An 18,564-nucleotide genomic window follows, 5' to 3' on the forward strand; every position below is an offset into this window, starting at 1 on the left:
CAAGTTAAACCTGCTCTTATTTATTTACAGCTCCTACAGACTCCCAAGATTATGTTTCACGTGGCTAGTTTCTCGGTGAGAGCTATTAGGAGTAGGAATATTAGATTAAAAAATGCGCCTATTTCCCCTTGTAGTATAGATTGTGTACTTCAAACAGGCACTTTGTAATTATATCAGGATTTGTAATTATATAAGGCATTGTAACAGGGACATCTGGTGCTAGTAATGTTTGTCTTGCTGGGGATTTGTTTAGTACTTTTTTAGCACTTTAGCACTTTGCACTTTGTATCATTTTATCGACATGAATTGTAATATGATGTATGTTTTTTTTATCTTATTGTATTTTAACTGTTTTTAAAGTATGTATTTTCTGTATTTGTATCATAAATAATTTGTACCTTGCCATTGTCTTTATATGATATTAAGTTATCGCAATAAAGTATTTTGACTGACTGACTGAAAGGCCCTCTGAAGAAACACAAAGGGCACTTGTTCACTCAAGAGAAAAATTGTTTTAAAATGTGTACCGCCCATTCATACATTTAATCGCCCAGGCCCTGGCACATGATTAAAAACACAAATCCACGTTCTGACCTCAAATTATGAAAGACCAACATGTTTCATTGCCACCACATCTTAAGGCAAATTCAACAGGGCCAGAGGCTTAGGCGAACACCCATTTTGCACCACAACTAGGAACATAAAACAGAGAAGACAAACAGTATCTGGCACCGCTAGATTCAAGGGCGTCAGCGTGTCTGGGAAATGCCCACATGCCTTTACTGATCAGCCTGGTTTGAGTCCAGGCAGAGGTGGCAGGCTTGAGTGTACCTATACTGAGCCCTCCTAGGCCAGGGATGACAGGTCGAGCCATTTACTCTGTCAGCCCGCAGTCTTGGAAGCGAGCCCTGTAGGCACCTTTGGATATCATCCAGATACATTAATAAAATGTGAGCCTAGTTCAGTTGACATGAAAAGACACAACCAATCGCAATTTGAAAATAAAAGCGTGAGATGTTGGAAGCACTCATGCATTACACTGACTAATAATTCCTCTACTTAATGAATAGGATGTAAGAAGTACTTCAGCTCCATGTGGTTATTGCTTATCTCTGGACCTGCACTGATCTCAGGTTAAGCAATAACATAAACCAGACCAAACGGTTGAAACAGAGTTTTAGTGGCTATGTGGTCTGTGCCGTCCACTACACATCACAAAACACATTGTGTGTATTTGTAAATGACACTTTAACCACGTGGGGCATCTTGGAGCTTAATAAAAATGTCTACTGGTCCCCAGTTCAATGGAATTCAGTTCATCGACCCTGGAAGGATGAAAGGCTGAGTGCCCAGCAAAGACTCGAAAATGAGACCCTGAGTTCAAACACAGACTGTGGAAGTGAATTGTTGTTCTACTGGGCCATCAGCCCCAACTTCTTCTCTTATCTGCTGGCCAGGTGGTCTCTTTGAGAGTCCTTGAAACAGGTCATCTGTGAAGGACTGCCTCCTGCTGGTCACCTTTATCTCTGAGCACATTGAGAAAGCTCTGCATGGTTCCCACTTTCACTCATTCAAATAATGCAGTTCCAGTATAGTCAAAAAGTTGACATCTAGTTCAAGGTTGTAGTGCTGTTCAAAATCTGATATTTTATTCTTTCTCTTCTTTCAGCCAGTGATTCACTCAAGTACTATAGGTAATTCTCACTGTTTTACGTTTTTACTGATTGTCTTACGTTCAGATAGCCTATTTAGGCTCCGCCCACTTCCCCTCGCGCGTTGCCTAAAGCCCTGTGGCAGAGGGCAGAGAGCTTCGCGCTGAGCGCTGGGAAAGCACCATTCTCTTTTATTTAATGCCTAACCTGCTCTGCTGATCACTAGCAGCCTTCTATTTTTTGCTCTCGCCGTCCCGCTGACTACGAGCGGCGAACGACAATCTTGTTTTTAAAATCACTTCCCTATCCCGCCCTCCTGACTCCTCCCACCACCGCGTCGCAGCCTATTTAGGCTCCGCCCACTTCCCCTCGCGCGTTGCCTAAAGCCCTGTGGCAGAGGGCAGAGAGCTTCGCGCTGAGCGCTGGGAAAGCACCATTCTCTTTTATTTAATGCCTAACCTGCTCTGCTGATCACTAGCAGCCTTCTATTTTTTGCTCTCGCCGTCCCGCTGACTACGAGCGGCGAACGACAATCTTGTTTTTAAAATCACTTCCCTATCCCGCCCTCCTGACTCCTCCCACCACCGCGTCGCAGTCTATATAGACGTCCCTCATGCGTCAGCGCAGCGGACGAGCGCAGCGGGCGCGACGTAGGCGCGCCGGAGTCTCGCCAGAGTTAAGCCCGTCTGCGCCCGTCCGCGGCCGACCGGGGCTAGGGGCCATCACCCCTGATCCACCTATCCAATACTCATCTGCTGACTTGACATTACTCCAAGGCCATTGGCCACTTGATTCCAGTACTACTCACAGGATTACCCTTCTGGGCTGTTACTCTCCCTGTCATGCCTGCCCATCCGGCTGCCCTCCTCCGCTCACGTCGCCATCGGCTTCCGCCCTTCCCTCCATTTCTGATTCCTATTCTCCCCCCCTATCTATCATCCTACTTAATACTAGGTCCGCCATTAAACACCACCAGGAACTTTTTGTCCTCCTGGACACGGATAAACCCGATCTCCTGTTGTTGACAGAAACGTGGTTTTCGGAAGCTTCCCTTCCATCTCTATTGGCTGCCCTCCCCTCGTCTTACTATGCCATCCGGGCCGACCGCCCGGGCGGGAAAGCGGGTGGAGGTGTTGCTCTCATTGCTCGCTCTGATCTCCAGTTTCAAGTCCTTCCCTCACCTTCCCTGGTAGGAATTGACTATTTGGTGGCTCGCTCGACCTCCCTTTCCCCTCACCTTGCCATTGTGCTTGTCTACCGCCCCCCCCAACCTACCCCTTTTTTCCTTCCGGCCTTTCAAGATCTTCTTGGCACCTTGGCGGTCAACTATGCCTCGGCCCTAGTCCTCGGGGACTTTAACTATTGGCCCTCGGACCCCAAGGAATGTGCCTCATCAAAGGAATTCTCAGAAACTCTTCTCTCTCTTAATTTTACCTCCTTTGTCCACACTCCCACCCACACCCATGGCCACACTTTAGACCAGGTCTGGTCTCTTAACTGCTCATTGTCCGCACTGTCTGTCGCCCCCTGCACGTGGTCTGATCACTTTTTAATTTCGTTCTCCCTCAGCCGCTGTATGACTAATACCCCTATCCACATTAAAAATTCATGGGCCCGCAACTGGGGCAAGGTCAATTTGGCTGACCTCTCTGCCTCGCTCCTGGCTTCCTCTCCCCCTTTATCGGGATTGGATTCTGCAGCCCAAGCCAAAACCATTGACTCATGGCTCAAGGAAGGAAGCGACTGCTTGGCTCCTCTCCGACGTACCTCGATTAGACGCCCTAAAGACGCCAATCGGTGGTTCAACAACGAGCTGAAAGAACTGAAGCTTACGGTTCGCAAGGCAGAACGTAAATGGAGACGGGACTATTCTCCCGACGCCAGGACTCGCTATGTCCACCTTCTTGGCACCTATAAGCAAAACATCACTGAGGCCAAGAAAGCTTACTTCTCGGCCAAAATTCTGGCGGCCGAGAACCAACCTAAGGAGATCTTTGCCATTACCCACGAACTGGCTTTCTCCGACCGGACCTCACTCAAACCCCCTCCCTCTCAGAAACTATGTAATTCGCTGAATTTCTATTTTGTCGAAAAAATCTCGACTATCAAATCCAACATCCCCCCCCCTTCATCTTCTTTTGTTGACCCCTTGCCTCCCCCTGCCCCAGCCTATCTCAATTCCTTTCCCCCCCTCCCTGAAGAACTTTTTTTGTCCCTTCTCCCTAAAATTAAATCCGGTTCTCCTGCTGATATATGCCCGGCGCATATTTTACGGCAGATCTATACTGCCTGCCCCCTGCCTCCTCTGGGCTTCCTTAACGACTCACTGGTTAGAGGGGTTGTCACTCCATCGCTAAAAGCCGCTTCCATCGTTCCTATTTTGAAAAAGCCAGGAGCCGATCCCTCTGTGATGGCCAACTATCGCCCCATCTCCCTTCTCCCATTTCTGGCGAAGGTGCTTGAGCGACATGTTACATCTGCGCTCAGCTCCTTTGCCGAGGAGAATGGGAGGCTGGCTCCGTGTCAGGCTGGGTTTCGGCCCAAGCACTCGACGGAGTCAGTGGTGGTGTCAGTACTAGACACCCTCAGAGAGGGCATGGACAAGGGCAGACCTCAGGCGCTGGTCCTCCTTGACTTGTCCGCCGCTTTTGACACGGTGGATCACTCAATCTTGCTTTCCCGTGTCAAGGCGGCGGGCATAGGGGGCTCAGCCCTCATCTGGCTCTCATCCTTTTTGAGGGACCGGACCCAGGCTGTTCATCTTGGGGAGTTTTCAGCTACCCCCTGTCGGGTCCAGTGCGGTGTTCCTCAGGGTTCTTCTCTCTCTCCTCTACTATTTAATCTTTACATTGCCCCTCTTATCTTTGCCTTACAGCAGCTGGAGGTCACGGTATATAATTATGCCGATGACCTCCAGCTCATCTTCAATCTGTCTTCTACCCCTGATTCTATCTCTAACTTCCAATCTATTCTATCTTTCATCAGGGACTGGATGAATTTCAACCACCTCAAACTCAACCCCGATAAAACGGAACTTGTGGTGACGGGTGGTTGCTCCAGTCCCTGGAATTCTCTCTTTTGGCCCCCTTCCTTTGGTTCTCCTCCTACCCCTGTTTCCTCTGTTAAGACTCTTGGCATCAAGTTAAACGATAAACTCACTATGCACTCCCAGATTGGTTCGGTGATTTCCTCTTGTTTTCTTACTCTCCGCACTATCCGCTCTATTTCTCGCTTTTTTTCTTTCTCTGCACTCAAACTAATTATGTCCGCACTGGTCCTGTCTCGCCTGGACTACGGTAACATCTTGTTCAATGGCATCCCTCAATACAGCCTGCGTAAACTGCAATTAGTACAGAACCAGGCTGCTCGCCTTGCCTTCGGTCTTCCTAAATTCCACCATTCCTCCCCCCTCTTGAAAACCCTCCACTGGCTCCCTGTGCGGGAACGCGCCCTGTTTAAACTAGGCTGCATGGCGTTTCAGGCCAGGACTGGCCTTGCCCCCTTTTTTATATCCTCTGCCATCAAGGCCTATGTCCCTGGCAGAGACCTTCGCTCCTCAGCACATTTTCTTTTATCAGTCCCTCGATACAGGAAAAAAAAACTGGGTGGCTCGAAATTCTCTACTCTTGCCCCCATGTTTTGGAACTCTCTCCCTTTCCATCTTAGGTCCCTTACCCAGTATTCTAGTTTCCGCAAAGCCCTGAAGACCTTTTTATTTTCCCAGGCCTTTCTGCAGTAAGCCCCTTTGCCTTTCCAGTCGACGCCCTAGCAACTGCTCTTGCCCAGTTGGCTGTCTGCGATTTTAGCGCCAAGAAACCGTCCAGGTGTACGTTGCGCTCAATAAATACTTTAAACTTTAAACTTTAAACTTTAGTAAACAATATAATTACCGGTCTCTATTTATTTTTAATGCAGAAAAAACAAAATCAGGACTTTCCAGTCTTCCAATCATGTCTCCCAGCACAATAGCTGGGCAGATTGACAGCAATTGGGTTGAAAAAAGGATATGAATTCCAGATGGGTTTACTTGATATGGCTCATTTTAACACTAAACCTCAACAGTCACTTAAGCATAAGCTTAAATTTAGCAATTAAATATAAACAGAAATATATTCGTTGCGATTTAGATTTTAAAAAGGAACACATATTATATATGGGTCATCACCAATAAATAATGTTTGCAAAATATGAATCAATATGAATAAATGCACACCATATTGTCAAAAAATAAATAACATAAAACCGGGGGGCCAAACTGCTACAAAAGCACAAGTTACCACTGAAAATGTACTTTTTTAATTTGAGATGACACGTTGAGATGCTGTGAAGGTCACCTTGTGCGCTTGATCATTCCTTGCTGTAACGTTTAAATTGCCAAGTAGACATCAGTAGGTTCGTAGGAAAACGTGAGATCGTCTGCATTTGTTTACATTTTGCTGTATAGAAAATCGCTCCCAAAAAACCTACGCTCTCTTTTTCCCATAATTAAAAAGAAACACAGAGAGGGAAATAAAATGATTTCTTTCCGTATTTGTCTTAAAAATAAAAATGAAAAAAACGAAAAAGTGGAAGGTTTAACAGTTGTGGAAATGTATACAGGCACACCACTCAGTGAACTGTCTCTTGTACTTCTCAAGACACCAGTTGCAATAACGCATCCGAGTGGCTCATTTTATCGACTTCAGGGGAATGAACGGCTGCATTGGCCAAGGAGGTCCTCAACCCATTTACATATCTAATTGATTTAAAATATAGCAATAAATGCTACATTGAAACTCGATCCCGATGCTGAGAGCATTTAACTCCGCATGCGGTTTAATTATAGAGAAGTGATATTGCGAAGGCGACTTATTAATTATAGGATATCTTTTTATTTCTGCCTTGTGTGCGGTCCCTCCAACACCCTCCTGCAGTCAATTAAACTTAATTCACAAAAGCGGAAGCAGCAGGAATCCAAAGGAATGCCAGAGCGGCGTGTCTTCTATTAATATGGATAAATTGACTTCTAAGTAGGTCATTCAGAGACACCATCGTTTCCTGCAGAAGCTTCTGGTTTCCAGATCATTCCCCTGCCATGAGGTTCTGAATGAAGAGAAGTGCATGTGTGGTCAGTGTGGGCACCCTAGGACAGAGCTGTGTGCTGGGTTACAGAGGGGGGTGGTGCAGCCGGCAGTCCTGCCTGGCTCCCGAGCATGGGCATGGAGCCACGAGGATAAATGATGCGCTTACCCTCACCTCACGAGCTGCTGCTCAGATGTGCATTCCAGATGCTGTGCAGCAACACTCATGTGGGGCTGCGAATCACCCACGCGGAGAATCATCCCAGCTGGTAGGTCAGTGGAGCTAATGGCTCTGGCTAGCAGCCTTTGCAGGTGGCACCGCCATGGGCGCGCATGCAGCTGGGCACGTGCAAACTATCGGTGAAATAGAAAGCGTAAGCGTGCCAAGGTACTATTGCTAGAAGCCCCTGATGAGGGATGCCAGACAGTCTCTGGATAGACATAGCAATTATCATTGTCTTAGGTGTCTACAGGAGGGATACGCTTCTTCTAATATATAACACATTATTAGAACATTAGAACTTACGGAACTCCATTGAAGACAATGAAGTGTCTCAGGGCTAATAAAGGCTGGTGTAAGCCTCCTGCTCCATCATTCCAATGTTTGTTTATCTGTTTCTCCCAAGCGGAGAATCCTCCCAGCTGGTAGGTCACGGGAGCTAATGGCTCTGGCTAGCAGCCTTTGCAGGTGGCACCGCAATGGACGCGCCTGCAGCTGGGCGCGTGCAAACTATCTGGGCCTTCGGTGAAATGGAAAAGCGTAAACGTGCCAAGGTACTCTCGCTAGAAGCCCCTGCTGAGGGATGCCAGTCAGTCTCCGGATAGACATAGCAATTCTCATCGTCTTAGGTGTCTACAGGAGGGGTAAGCTTCTTTAATATATAACACATTATTAGAACGTTAGAACTTACTGAGCTCCATTGAAGACAATGAAGTGGCTCAGGGCTAATAAAGGCTGGTGTAATCCATCTGCTCCATCATTCCAATGTTTGTTTATCTGTTTATCCCCCTCTTTTAATTCAGAACATTCTAGCTCAGTAGGTGGAATGGTATAACAGCCATTTGTTAAAGGCCCTCTGCCTCACCATAGAGGTTTTTCTGCAGCTCAAGGCTATATCACGGGTTCAGGGCCTTTAACAAGTAGTATAGCCCTTGACAGCGGGCTATAAGGCTATATTACAACACTGAAATGTTGAGAGCTCTATTGACGACGATGGGGTGGCTAAGCCTGGAGCTCCAGTATTCCAACGTTTATCTTCAGGTTTCTCCCTTTTTAATTTACATCATTCTGCCCTTAGTGTGTGGAATGTTCTAATAGCCTTATAACCCTTCTACCTCGGGCTATACCAGTTGTTAAAGGCTCTCTCCTTGTCATAGGCCCTCACCTGGGCCTCAGGCCTAGATCTCGGGTTCAGGGGTCTTAACAACCAGTCTAGCCCTTGGCAGCAGAGTATAATGCTATATTATAGCCCTCAGCACTAAGATATAATGCTATAGTTTTCCTTTTTAACAGTTTAAATCAGCAACATTTCTCAATGTGTTTTCATTTTCTTGCCTCACAAAGCCCTGATTCTGTGTTCCATTTACTTGATTGAAAGCACTTTAGTGCTATGAATGCAAGGAAAAGGCAGCACTTACCAATATGGGAGAATAAAAACAAATGTGTGTTGTGTAGGGAGTGCAATGTGTATTTTTAAAAAGACAATCTGTCTGAAAGCAAACAGTAGAAATGAGAGGTATAAATATTAGCGTGTTATTTTGGGTTTGCAGTGGCACGTGCGCGCTGCTAGAAGCAAACTGTTCTTTTAGTTGGCCGTTGACTAATGCATGCCTTAAGGCGCGTCTCGTACACTCCACTGTGTCCTTCAGTGCAGAGCACAAGGAATTTAAATATACGTCACTCCCCTGCAGCTATAGCACGCTACTGAAGTGGGTCAACGGGAGGTTACGGCAAGAGTGGCAAAGAAAGGCGGGAAGAGGGGTGGTGGGGACGACAGGAAAATATGGCGGTTTGAGCCTAGACACTGTGCAAGCATTACGTGGACGATTAACGATGAACAGGTGCTCAGCATGCAATAACTGTTGGTTAGAGGTGGGCGAACCAACGATTTAATAGGGAGGTTCAAGCCAGGGACAAGCCAAGGGCCTGGCTTGGCTCTAAGAGCCCATTCACGAGCCGAACCATGAAAATAGTTGGCATATAAATCATGCAACAAATATCATGTAAAAATATAAAGTCTCTTCAAAATTCAAAAAAAGTATACTTCTTTAGCATAAGAAAGCATTTCATCTCAATGCATCATAATATATCACTGCTTTGAGAACTATTTATTAAAAATGATACTTATTATCCATGACCTTAAAAAACATTCCTGCCCCCCAATCTACGATAACGAGCGGAGAAACCAGGACTGATCCTAAGTTTTCCAGTTTCACATTATGCAATTCAGCCACTAGAGGGGTATCTCTTTCTCTCATCAGAGGTTTATGCTTTGTTTATAATTCATAGCACATGAGGCTAGAGGATGCGATGGCATAAGCCATACGAAAGTTTGGCTCATTTTGGGCTGGATGGTCCAGGAGAACTTCGAGCTGAGCCCGAACCAAGTGTCTGGCTCGAGTCTTTCTCAAGCTTTCAGTGACTTTCCCACCTCTACTGATACGCAGCCAATCGGTGCGTATTAACTGATAATCGAGCATCTTCCTTACCCACATCCAGTGGTTAATTTGCAAAAAACAATAAGTGCTGGGGCTCTCGTCAGGCAGCTGCTTGCACAAGTCTATTTCTCCTGTTGGAGCCGCCTAAAACAGAACCAAGTACTTACAATGAAAGTGGGTAGCTGGTGTGGCGTAATGACCAGAGCTGCCGACTTGGGAGCTGAGGAAGCAGGTTCGAGTCTTGGCAGCGGTTCAACATCCTGTGATTGTTGGCAAATCATTTAATCTCCCTGTGTCTACCAAAAATGAATGTTTCCTTAACTGGTGCTTATGAAAAGCTCCGCTGTTGATGATTTAGTGCTGGTGCTGAGCACCGGCAACCACCGACTCAAATTAAGCACTGCACACATCGTAGCTGTGAGGTTTTAGCAGCATTTCTGCCTGTGATTATAGCATTTTCCCTTCGTATATTTATGTACCAGTGTTATAGATTTTATAGGGCCATCTAGCTGAACAAACCGCTGTATCAGACCAACTTACTGACAATATCTGGGGAAAATTGTCCTCAAGAAGTAAATATTCTTTTCAGCTAGAAACTCCTACATTCAGCATATCCCAAACCTTGGAACAGTCGTTCACTGATGCAGTAACTAGTATACTGAACTAGTTAGCCAGACGGTTAAGAACCAGCCCATATTGATGTCATTCAGAAAGGGACTGAAAAATCCCTTATTCAAACTCTAACTGAGCTAGTCTCTAGTAACCTTAATCTAATAGGTGTTTACACAGCACATCAGAACCAAAAATATAGTGGAATAAAATATTGTGTCAAGTGTATCGGGGACAAAAATATTGTGAAGGTACGTTTCTAGAGGTAAGTAAAGTTTTACTATAAAGAACTCCACCTAAATGTACCTTGATGATATATATATATATATTCAAGGTACGTAGATGAGGAGTTAGGAATAGTAAATCTATACTTACCTATTTGCACTTACATTCTCGATATTTTGGTCCTCAATACTTTTAACATGATATTCTGTTCAAACGATATTTTTGGTTCCCACATTCTGACAGTGATCCACCTAATATGGTGGACACTCCCCTACCCTGATCTGAATGCGGAGCTATTCATCGTCTTCTTTCATTCTCTGTTTCACTCCATTCTTTCTTCTTGTTTACTAACAATGTTCTGCTAGCAGATAGGATATAGTTGTCTACTTCACTCATGTGCTTCCCTCCAAGACAGGTGAACCCCAGTCTCCTGACAACTATGTTCTAGTTTTTTCTTAGACCATTGTATATTGTTGTTAGGGTATAAAGAGCTGTAAAACTATATGGGACAGCTCTGCTATATAAAACTATTAAAGAAAATGTGTTCTTAAAGATGCTTGCCCCTTCACATGTATTTAATGTTCACAACTTCTCACAATTATCTATCAGAATGTAGAACAACTTTTCAGAAATGCACCCTACTCCACCTCTCTGCTCTCTCTGCACTCGTATTCCCTTCTCTTCATAAGTGTGTTTCTGGGAACAGAGCCATGCTTTGTTGGCTACCAAAGTCAAGCTGAATGGCTTAACGCAGTGGTTCCCAAACTTTTCTGACCTGTGGCTCCCTTGGCATATTGGCCATTGGCTATGGATCGCCTTTATGTTTCTTTTTTTTGGCGGGTAGGAGGAAGTAAGGGGGGATTTAAACCCTTCTCTGCTTGCCATCGTTGTATGTATGTAAACAAATATACACTCAACCATTTATCTATCACATAATTATTAATCAGATTTATTTTTGGCACTCATTAAGAATGGTTTACTTACTACTACACAGTGGAATCAATTTAATCAACCTTAGAATGGCAGTCAAAATTAAAACGTTCATGGTCTGTATATTTTTTTGGGGCAGTTTTATATAGCACAAAATTGACCCAAAGGTATTGGAGCGCTTTACACGAGCTTCAGTTACATTGCACAAAGACACATTTTTTTTTTTTGTAGGCACATGGTGATTAAGTGATTTACCAAGAATCCAAGCTCTAACGGAGCTCTTGGGTTTCCCAGATCCATGCGCAAGTCATTTTTCCAGCACAGGCTTTTCTTTGCATTATGGTGCTTGTAGTTTTGTTTGAGACTATAAATTCAGGACTACGAGTCCCAAAATGGAAAGAAACAAGCTGGATTGGATGAGCAAGTGCACCACCTAGTAGGCGCCAGGTGCAGTGCACCCGGCCTACATACCAGCAGCCGACGGAATTACTCATGGATTCTTCTCAGCAGATGTGACTGTGGTGCCCTTGTCTGTTTTTGGTGGCGCACCGGGGTGCCGCGGCGCACAGTTTGGGAACCACTGGCTTAATGAATACTTGTTCTGTCTCTTTAATGCAACTATGGCTGGTGCCTTGCAGCACCACAACAAGAGACCACAAGAGGGCTGCAGATTGTCAAAATAGCCTTGTTGATGGTGGAAGGGTAGTTCTCAGATTTTTTATAAAAAAAGATAACGTGCAATGGAGCTGTGCTGTCTCACAGCCCAGAAGAACCGTGTCCATATACTGAATTCTACAAATTGGCTAAGTGGATTTTGGCATACGAGTGGGGCCTTCACTAATAACATATAAGTAGAAATTGAAGACCCATTGAAATATATAGATTTAGAGAGTGTTTTTTTATTTGTAGCATTAACGGGCGATATTAATCACACCCAACAGCTCTCTTTTCCATCTATTTAGGCCACTCACTGCTCATTCTCCCATTGACAGGTTTGTAGGGGAAGCTTAGAGCATCTCTAGCAATGCTAATCTGAAGAGCTCTGAGGATGGTGTTGAGTGCTTTTTTTATTTTATATAGATTGCGCTCAAAGCATCGCGGTCCCTATGCCAACTTGGTTTGAGGGAGGCATTAGTCTCTAACCACCAAGGGGCTGATTCCCACCTAACAATTATAATACAGTGCTGAGGTGAGAATACTGCAGCCAGACATGTATCCCCACCAAAAACCCTGTATACTCCAGGATTCCCTGAGCCCTGTCACACATGCACTCTGAGGACTATGCTAATCTTCAGGATTACTTCCCTGGGGTGACAAAAGGCAGGGCTCGAGTCGGGGTACCACGAGGGTGGACGGCATCCCCCCAACTTATTTTAACGGGTGGACGCTGTCCCCCCTGCCCAAAAGCTGGTCTTTTTCTATTATAGTCAAACAACAGGAGAGAAAGGGCCAGACAGTCACTCTTGTGCCCCTTTGGTAAACTATTTCAAACAACGGAAGAGTGACAAAAACCAGGTGTCACATAAACCTGGGTAAAAGTGAATTACCTTATAACCCAAAACCAAAAGAGGGGACGGGAGGAGTAAGTGAGAAGACTGTGAGTTAAAATTGAACCCTCATGCACCAATATAGTCGGTGACTAGCTTCATCATTGGGTTCGTTTTTTAGGAGCTTGTGAATTAGTGCCCATGTGTGAATGAAGTGAGTTAAAAGAAGATACAGCTATTCCCTATACATATTTAAAAAAGGGATAGCTGACCTTCAATAAAAAACGAAGTGCAAACGGACAACTACTGGTTGAGTCAATTTGAACCAGAGTGTCCATTTATAAACATCGTGGTCGACATGTTTCTGCTATAATGAGCTAATTACGCTCAGCATTCATCAGGACCATAGGCTATCCCACAGTGGTATGCGCACCCTAAGGCGTAACCACTCTGTGGAGATAGACAATATAAACATACAAACTCACGGAATTCCCGTGTAGGCACTCCTTAAATTACCATGCATGGCCCTTCGATCTTCTGGGTTCTGCATTGTAGGGGAATTCAAGCGATTCCTCAGGATCTGTGGGGCGTCTGCTAGGTACAGGTTCTTTCAGGGCCACCAGGCGGAACAACATCAGCATGGCATTAACATTTTAACCAATAGCATTGCCTTTTGTCTTCACTGTTACTCCAATGATGCTTTCATAGCTAGGACCTCTTAATTTTCTAGAATACTGACTTGACAAGATGCTGTAAGACTCTCATGAGCATCCTCGCCCCTTTCTCTCACCTTCCTAATATCATCTCTCGTGATTAGCATTCCAGGGAGGGCGCCATCTTTGACCTCTGGGTCTAAGTGGGACAAAGGCATGTTGACATCAAGCAGATGAGTGTAAAGAGCCGTGATTGCCCTCATAAATCACAATGGCCATACCAATGTGGTCACCTAGGTAACCTGAATGAAAGAAATTACTTCAATGAAGTTGGTACAGCCTCCGAAAGCATCACCTCGGTCTTAATTGTATACTAACACTGGAAGTTTATGGTCAAGTCTTTCAAATGCATGAGGCTTTTAGCATTGCTGGTTCTACTTTTCCATTATTTTGAGGCAGTCCTCTCCGCAGTTTCTTACTTATTCCTTTGTAGACCTATGAACACCTCCCATCAACGCACTAATATTTATCTATAATGCAGCGGGAAAAAATGGATTTTCCTTCAAAAGAGTTACATTGTAGACATTTTTTAAAACGTGTATTAATCAAGATTTTGCTCTTAAAAATCAGATACAGTGTGACTTGAGCAGTATCTGAGACAACGAGGTAAGAAACACACAGTACGAGTGGTGCATAGAACTAGAATAAACACACTTGAGTCCTTTAATGGAAGAAAAAGTGTCAAGAATGCTTTCAAATGACAACAAGCATTGGCAAATCCAATGGTTCACTTCTCACCTATAAATGAGCTAGTGCCTTTGCTAATATTTTTTACCCATACTGTATAGCATTGTGGCTGCCTTGCAGCATGGCTAAAAAAATGCAATGATGCAGCCTCTAGGTCATTTTGAAGGTGCACTTGTGTTCAACGCGCATGTCACGCCTACAAAAGGACACTTTTTTTATACTGATCTGAACTGGATCGGTAAATTAAAAAAAGGTAGTGTGAAAATGCTGTTTTAAAATGTTGCACAAAAATGCTTTTATAAGCAGAAAATAATGGATTAGCAGGTTGCGGGATTGAGTTGGGGAAGGGGTGTAGCAAAATGACAGGTAGGTATGGGAGAAGAGAGGGAGACAGCAGCATGGAGATCCGTGGGAAGAAACACATGGGCGAGAGAGAGCAACGCTCGTGCCAGTGGGGGGAGATGCACATGGGCAGAGATAATGATAGGGAAGAGAAGCACACGAGGGAGACAGCTGGAAAACACATGCACTCTCATGGATTGCTTAAAAAGAGATAGTAAAGAGGTTATGTTCCATGGGAGTTACAAATATAGGAGTGACAACAAAGTCATCAAACAACAAGCAGGCAAACAAGAGTGACAGGAAAGCCAACCAGTGATATCTAATAGGTAGGCTGCAAGACCCTGTGTGTTCTTAAGCTTCAAATATATTAGTTCGCCTCCAGACAGCTTGTGCTTTCTGATAGGCGCCATCTACAAAATCCACACAAAATTGTTATGTCAGAATGAGTTCCTCAATTTGGTACCCAAGTTTCAAGGTTATCACTTGAGTTAGGTCAAAAATGTTTCGCTCTGGCATGGCAGTTTATGGGTCATCATCGGGACCAGGATTATTTACCTATAGCGTCTGAGGGCAAAGTGTTACGTAGAACTCTGCCATGTTTTATGTAGGACATCTAACACCCTGAAGAATGAACAAGTGAGTGTTACACTCAGAGGTAGAAATAGTATGCTTCTTAGCTACTACGACACAGTCGAAAATCTTCAAAACTCACTGAAGAAGTCACGTGACCAAATGAGGGACGAGATTGCTACTGTCCATGTCTGGGAAAGAGTGAAAGCAAGAAAAATTTTGATTTATAAATGCTCTTTCATGGATTGCTAAAAATTGAATCTTTGGAGAGCGGAGCCGTTCCTACTAATATTCTGGTCGTTTCCTTAAAATGGTAAACCCTACTTTTGATACCATGCGGTTTGAAGTTTTTCTTTCCTTTATTTCTGCAGCTTGTAAACTCATTGAAGCTCCCGCGTGCGGTCGCGTGTTCATTACACAGCACTAACGTCCCGTTAGAACCAGCCTCTCTCTTTAGGGAGAACCATGGTATAGCCACATTCAGTGACCATGTGCGTGGGAACCCGCGGGTGGGCGCTTTTAAACTATGACGTATAAACTGAGCTGGTCGCCGCCGTTCACGTGTATAATCAGAATGGAACTATACATTCACGTGCAGATATTTCGTCGAATCATCGAGCAGCAGTTTTTCCTGTTCATTTATGGTGTCGGGGCCGGACTGGCCGGCGCGGGTAACGGGCATTTCACCAGTGGGTCGCCAGAGTGAACCTGTTTTGGGCCCCTGGGGGCCGTTTTCGATACCGGGGCATGAATATCGGCCCCCGGTAACAAAATCGGCCGAAACCGACTCTAGAAAACAGCTCGGCGGCACCCTGGAGGGGAAGCAGGCCGAGCAGTTTGCCAGGGCCGGTTTCGGTTCCAGTCCGGCCCTGTATGGGGTTAGGGTGAGACCACAGGATTTCGTGCGATTCATCGACTGGCTGTTTCATCATAGTCATCACCCTGTGGGCAATCAGCCGTTTTTAATGCTACCCATTTTAACATTCATTGTTTGCCAGTGTGGTCTTTTGTGTTGAAACACTAGAGCGTGGCATTTTAATGTTGTAAATCACCGGACGTGACGCCTGCCATATAAGCGTGTTGCCGTTGGAGGGGGAGCGATGAAATGCTTCCGCGAGCCCCGGCGGCCAATGTGGCTGCGCAGCTCGCAGGGTCCCGTGTAAGGGGCGCCTTCTCTCCAGAGCGAGGACGAATGATTAACACTCCACAGCCACGACCAGGTGTCGCACATACATTAAACGAAGAAAACGAAACACTTAAGCAGTCCTATTGCAAAAAAAAAACACGTGGTGAACCCTTCCCCTGTGCGCTAGCACTACATTATAGCCGTAGAGAGCGTGACACCCAGAATTGTGACGCCACTTACTTCCAAGAAAACCCATGTCTGTCAATGACTTGACTCGCAAGGCCAAAGGCAGCCCTTCGCGAAGCCCGATTTACGTTGCAGAGGCTGCCTGCGTCGATGGAATGAATGTGAATTTGGCAAGGGCTCTGGCGGCTGGCGATTCTAGGCGCTAGCTGATAGCAGTAGAGTGTAGGATGGATAAAGTGAGCCACACTGCGGTCGAACCAAGAATTACCCTGAATCTTGGCCGGGACAATGGTTGGGGGCTGCTGCCCCCTATCAATGTAGTGAGTCTAACTACTCCGCGAGCATCGAGCGCTTGCACCCTAGGTTTAAAGTGATAACCTCGGCCCTACCCTTTCTAATGCAGAAAAACGGCGCGCTGGCGCTTATCTATCTGCAGTTCTACATAGCGCTAACTCGACCCGCAGCTATTAGAGCGCCTTACACAAGCACCAGTTACATTACACTAGGAAACCTTCATTTTGGTAGGCACGGGGAGATGAAGCGATTTGCCCAGAATCACAGGATGTTGAGCCGAGACTCGAACCTAGTTTAAAAGCTCCAAGGTCGAAGCTCTGGCCGTTAGACCGCCAATTTAAAAACTCACGTACTTTTGGTCATACAAGCGCCTCACCCATGTCTTAAATAACTGTTTAAATGTAAGGGTGCGCTACATTCCTCTCGATATAACCAGTGATGGCCATTCATTTCCTCGCACCCCACCTTTTATAAATCAAGTTTGGTGCTTTCCCAATTTTTTGCATAAACCTCGTAAGAGTATCACATGCCACTACCGAAAGCAAATATAGAAGAACATTTTGAGGACCTTTAAACCCACCCACTGAAAATAGTTTGACATTTTTGTAAAGTGGTCGATTATTTACGCTTCATAGTCAACTGCATGTTAAACAGCAACAGCACCACCGAAATGTATCAGAGCAGCAGTATTTTATGTCGAAAGTTAAATCGTATTTTCACCAAACAATGTTACGAATCGCTTCAAAGCTCTGTAAATCTGATATTTCACTACAGTGCGTATTAAATTAGTGTTTTTTTTAGTTACCGCTGGCTCTAGCTGTGAGTACTAACAGTTTTCAAGAATGTATACATTAATGAGACAAACATCTGTTCATTACAAAAATATTTTGTGATAACGAATATATTCGATTTGTCACCATTTGTGATTTGGAAATGTACATTTTACCAACATTGGTTTCGTGTTTGAACCGAAATGCACAAAACCGGAGTCTGAGTAATGAACATATTTTTCCCCAACCTAACTCTCCTTTACTTTTTAATTTTTGAATAACGTGAAATTCCATTTCAGTGAGCCAGAATGGAGTTGAATCTTGTAGAGGTCATATTTTAAAAAAAAATCAAGAATAAAAAAACTCGAGGCGCTGGAATGAAGTCTTCTTGATGCGCACGTGATTGTAAGTACCATAGGTTAACAGGAAAGCTAATATGTTTTTGTCCCTCTCCGTTTTGTCTGACAGGTCATTGCCTGTGAGCAGCAGTACGACTACTCCTATGACGCTCGCTGTGACGTCTGGTCCCTGGGGATTACGGCCATCGAACTGGCTGACGGAGATCCACCGCTGTCTGACATGCATCCCGTGAAAGCGCTCTTTAAAATTCCCAGGTAGGACACTAGATGGCGCTCGCAATTCGCTGATATGTTGGCGCCGAAGCGACGACCCCCAGAAAAAGAACACGTTTAGTTAACGATTTATTTATAACCGAGCAAGTACTATAACAACAAATTGAAAGTGCTTTGGACAAAGATGTGGTATTGCCATTCCTATTCAGTTAGACTTTCAGTCCTGTCCGCAGCAATATGATGAAGCGCTAATAGCTTTCGGCTCTAAAAATCATTATTGATGAATACCATGCATATGAAATAGCATATTACCATTACTCTTGTAGCGTTGGCTGAGCTGCCAGAGTTTCAATGATAATCATATCTCACATTTAGAACCCGCAGCAAGCACTGCTTGAAGAAGGCACGCTCAATGACAAACACATAAGCTTTGCTGACACCCCTGCTAATGTCTGGCAATGGAAGCATGTTTCCAAGAAGTGGGAATGGTGCCAAAACATGGCAGAAACATGGCACCTCAAAATGCGCGCACATATTAACAAAAGCGCCTTCAAAACATCCGCGCGGACAATGTCCGTCAATCATCTTCGTTTGTGAAGACATCAAAATTCGTTTAAACATGCCTATCTGTTGTGCGATTTTGAGAGATTTCGCGACAACGGTGCTGTGTGCCCACGGATTCC

The 18,564-nt window shown here is 44.9% G+C and overlaps 1 protein-coding gene across 1 annotated transcript in view; it reads left to right on the forward strand.

Annotated features, from left to right (window-relative positions):
• LOC147731129 (myosin-IIIb-like) overlaps positions 1-17,927 on the forward strand; it is a 309,461-nt gene extending 291,534 nt beyond the window's left edge. Inside the window, exon 7 of the mRNA XM_086954154.1 lies at positions 17,778-17,927. Within this exon, the coding sequence (XP_086810280.1) occupies positions 17,778-17,927 (150 nt within the window). The remainder of the gene's footprint in view (positions 1-17,777) is intronic.
• Positions 17,928-18,564: the final 637 nt, after the last annotated feature.

This window comes from Lissotriton vulgaris, chromosome 2_1 (assembly GCF_964263255.1).
Source record: "Lissotriton vulgaris chromosome 2_1, aLisVul1.2, whole genome shotgun sequence".
In the NCBI taxonomy this organism is placed as follows: Eukaryota; Metazoa; Chordata; class Amphibia; order Caudata; family Salamandridae; genus Lissotriton; species Lissotriton vulgaris.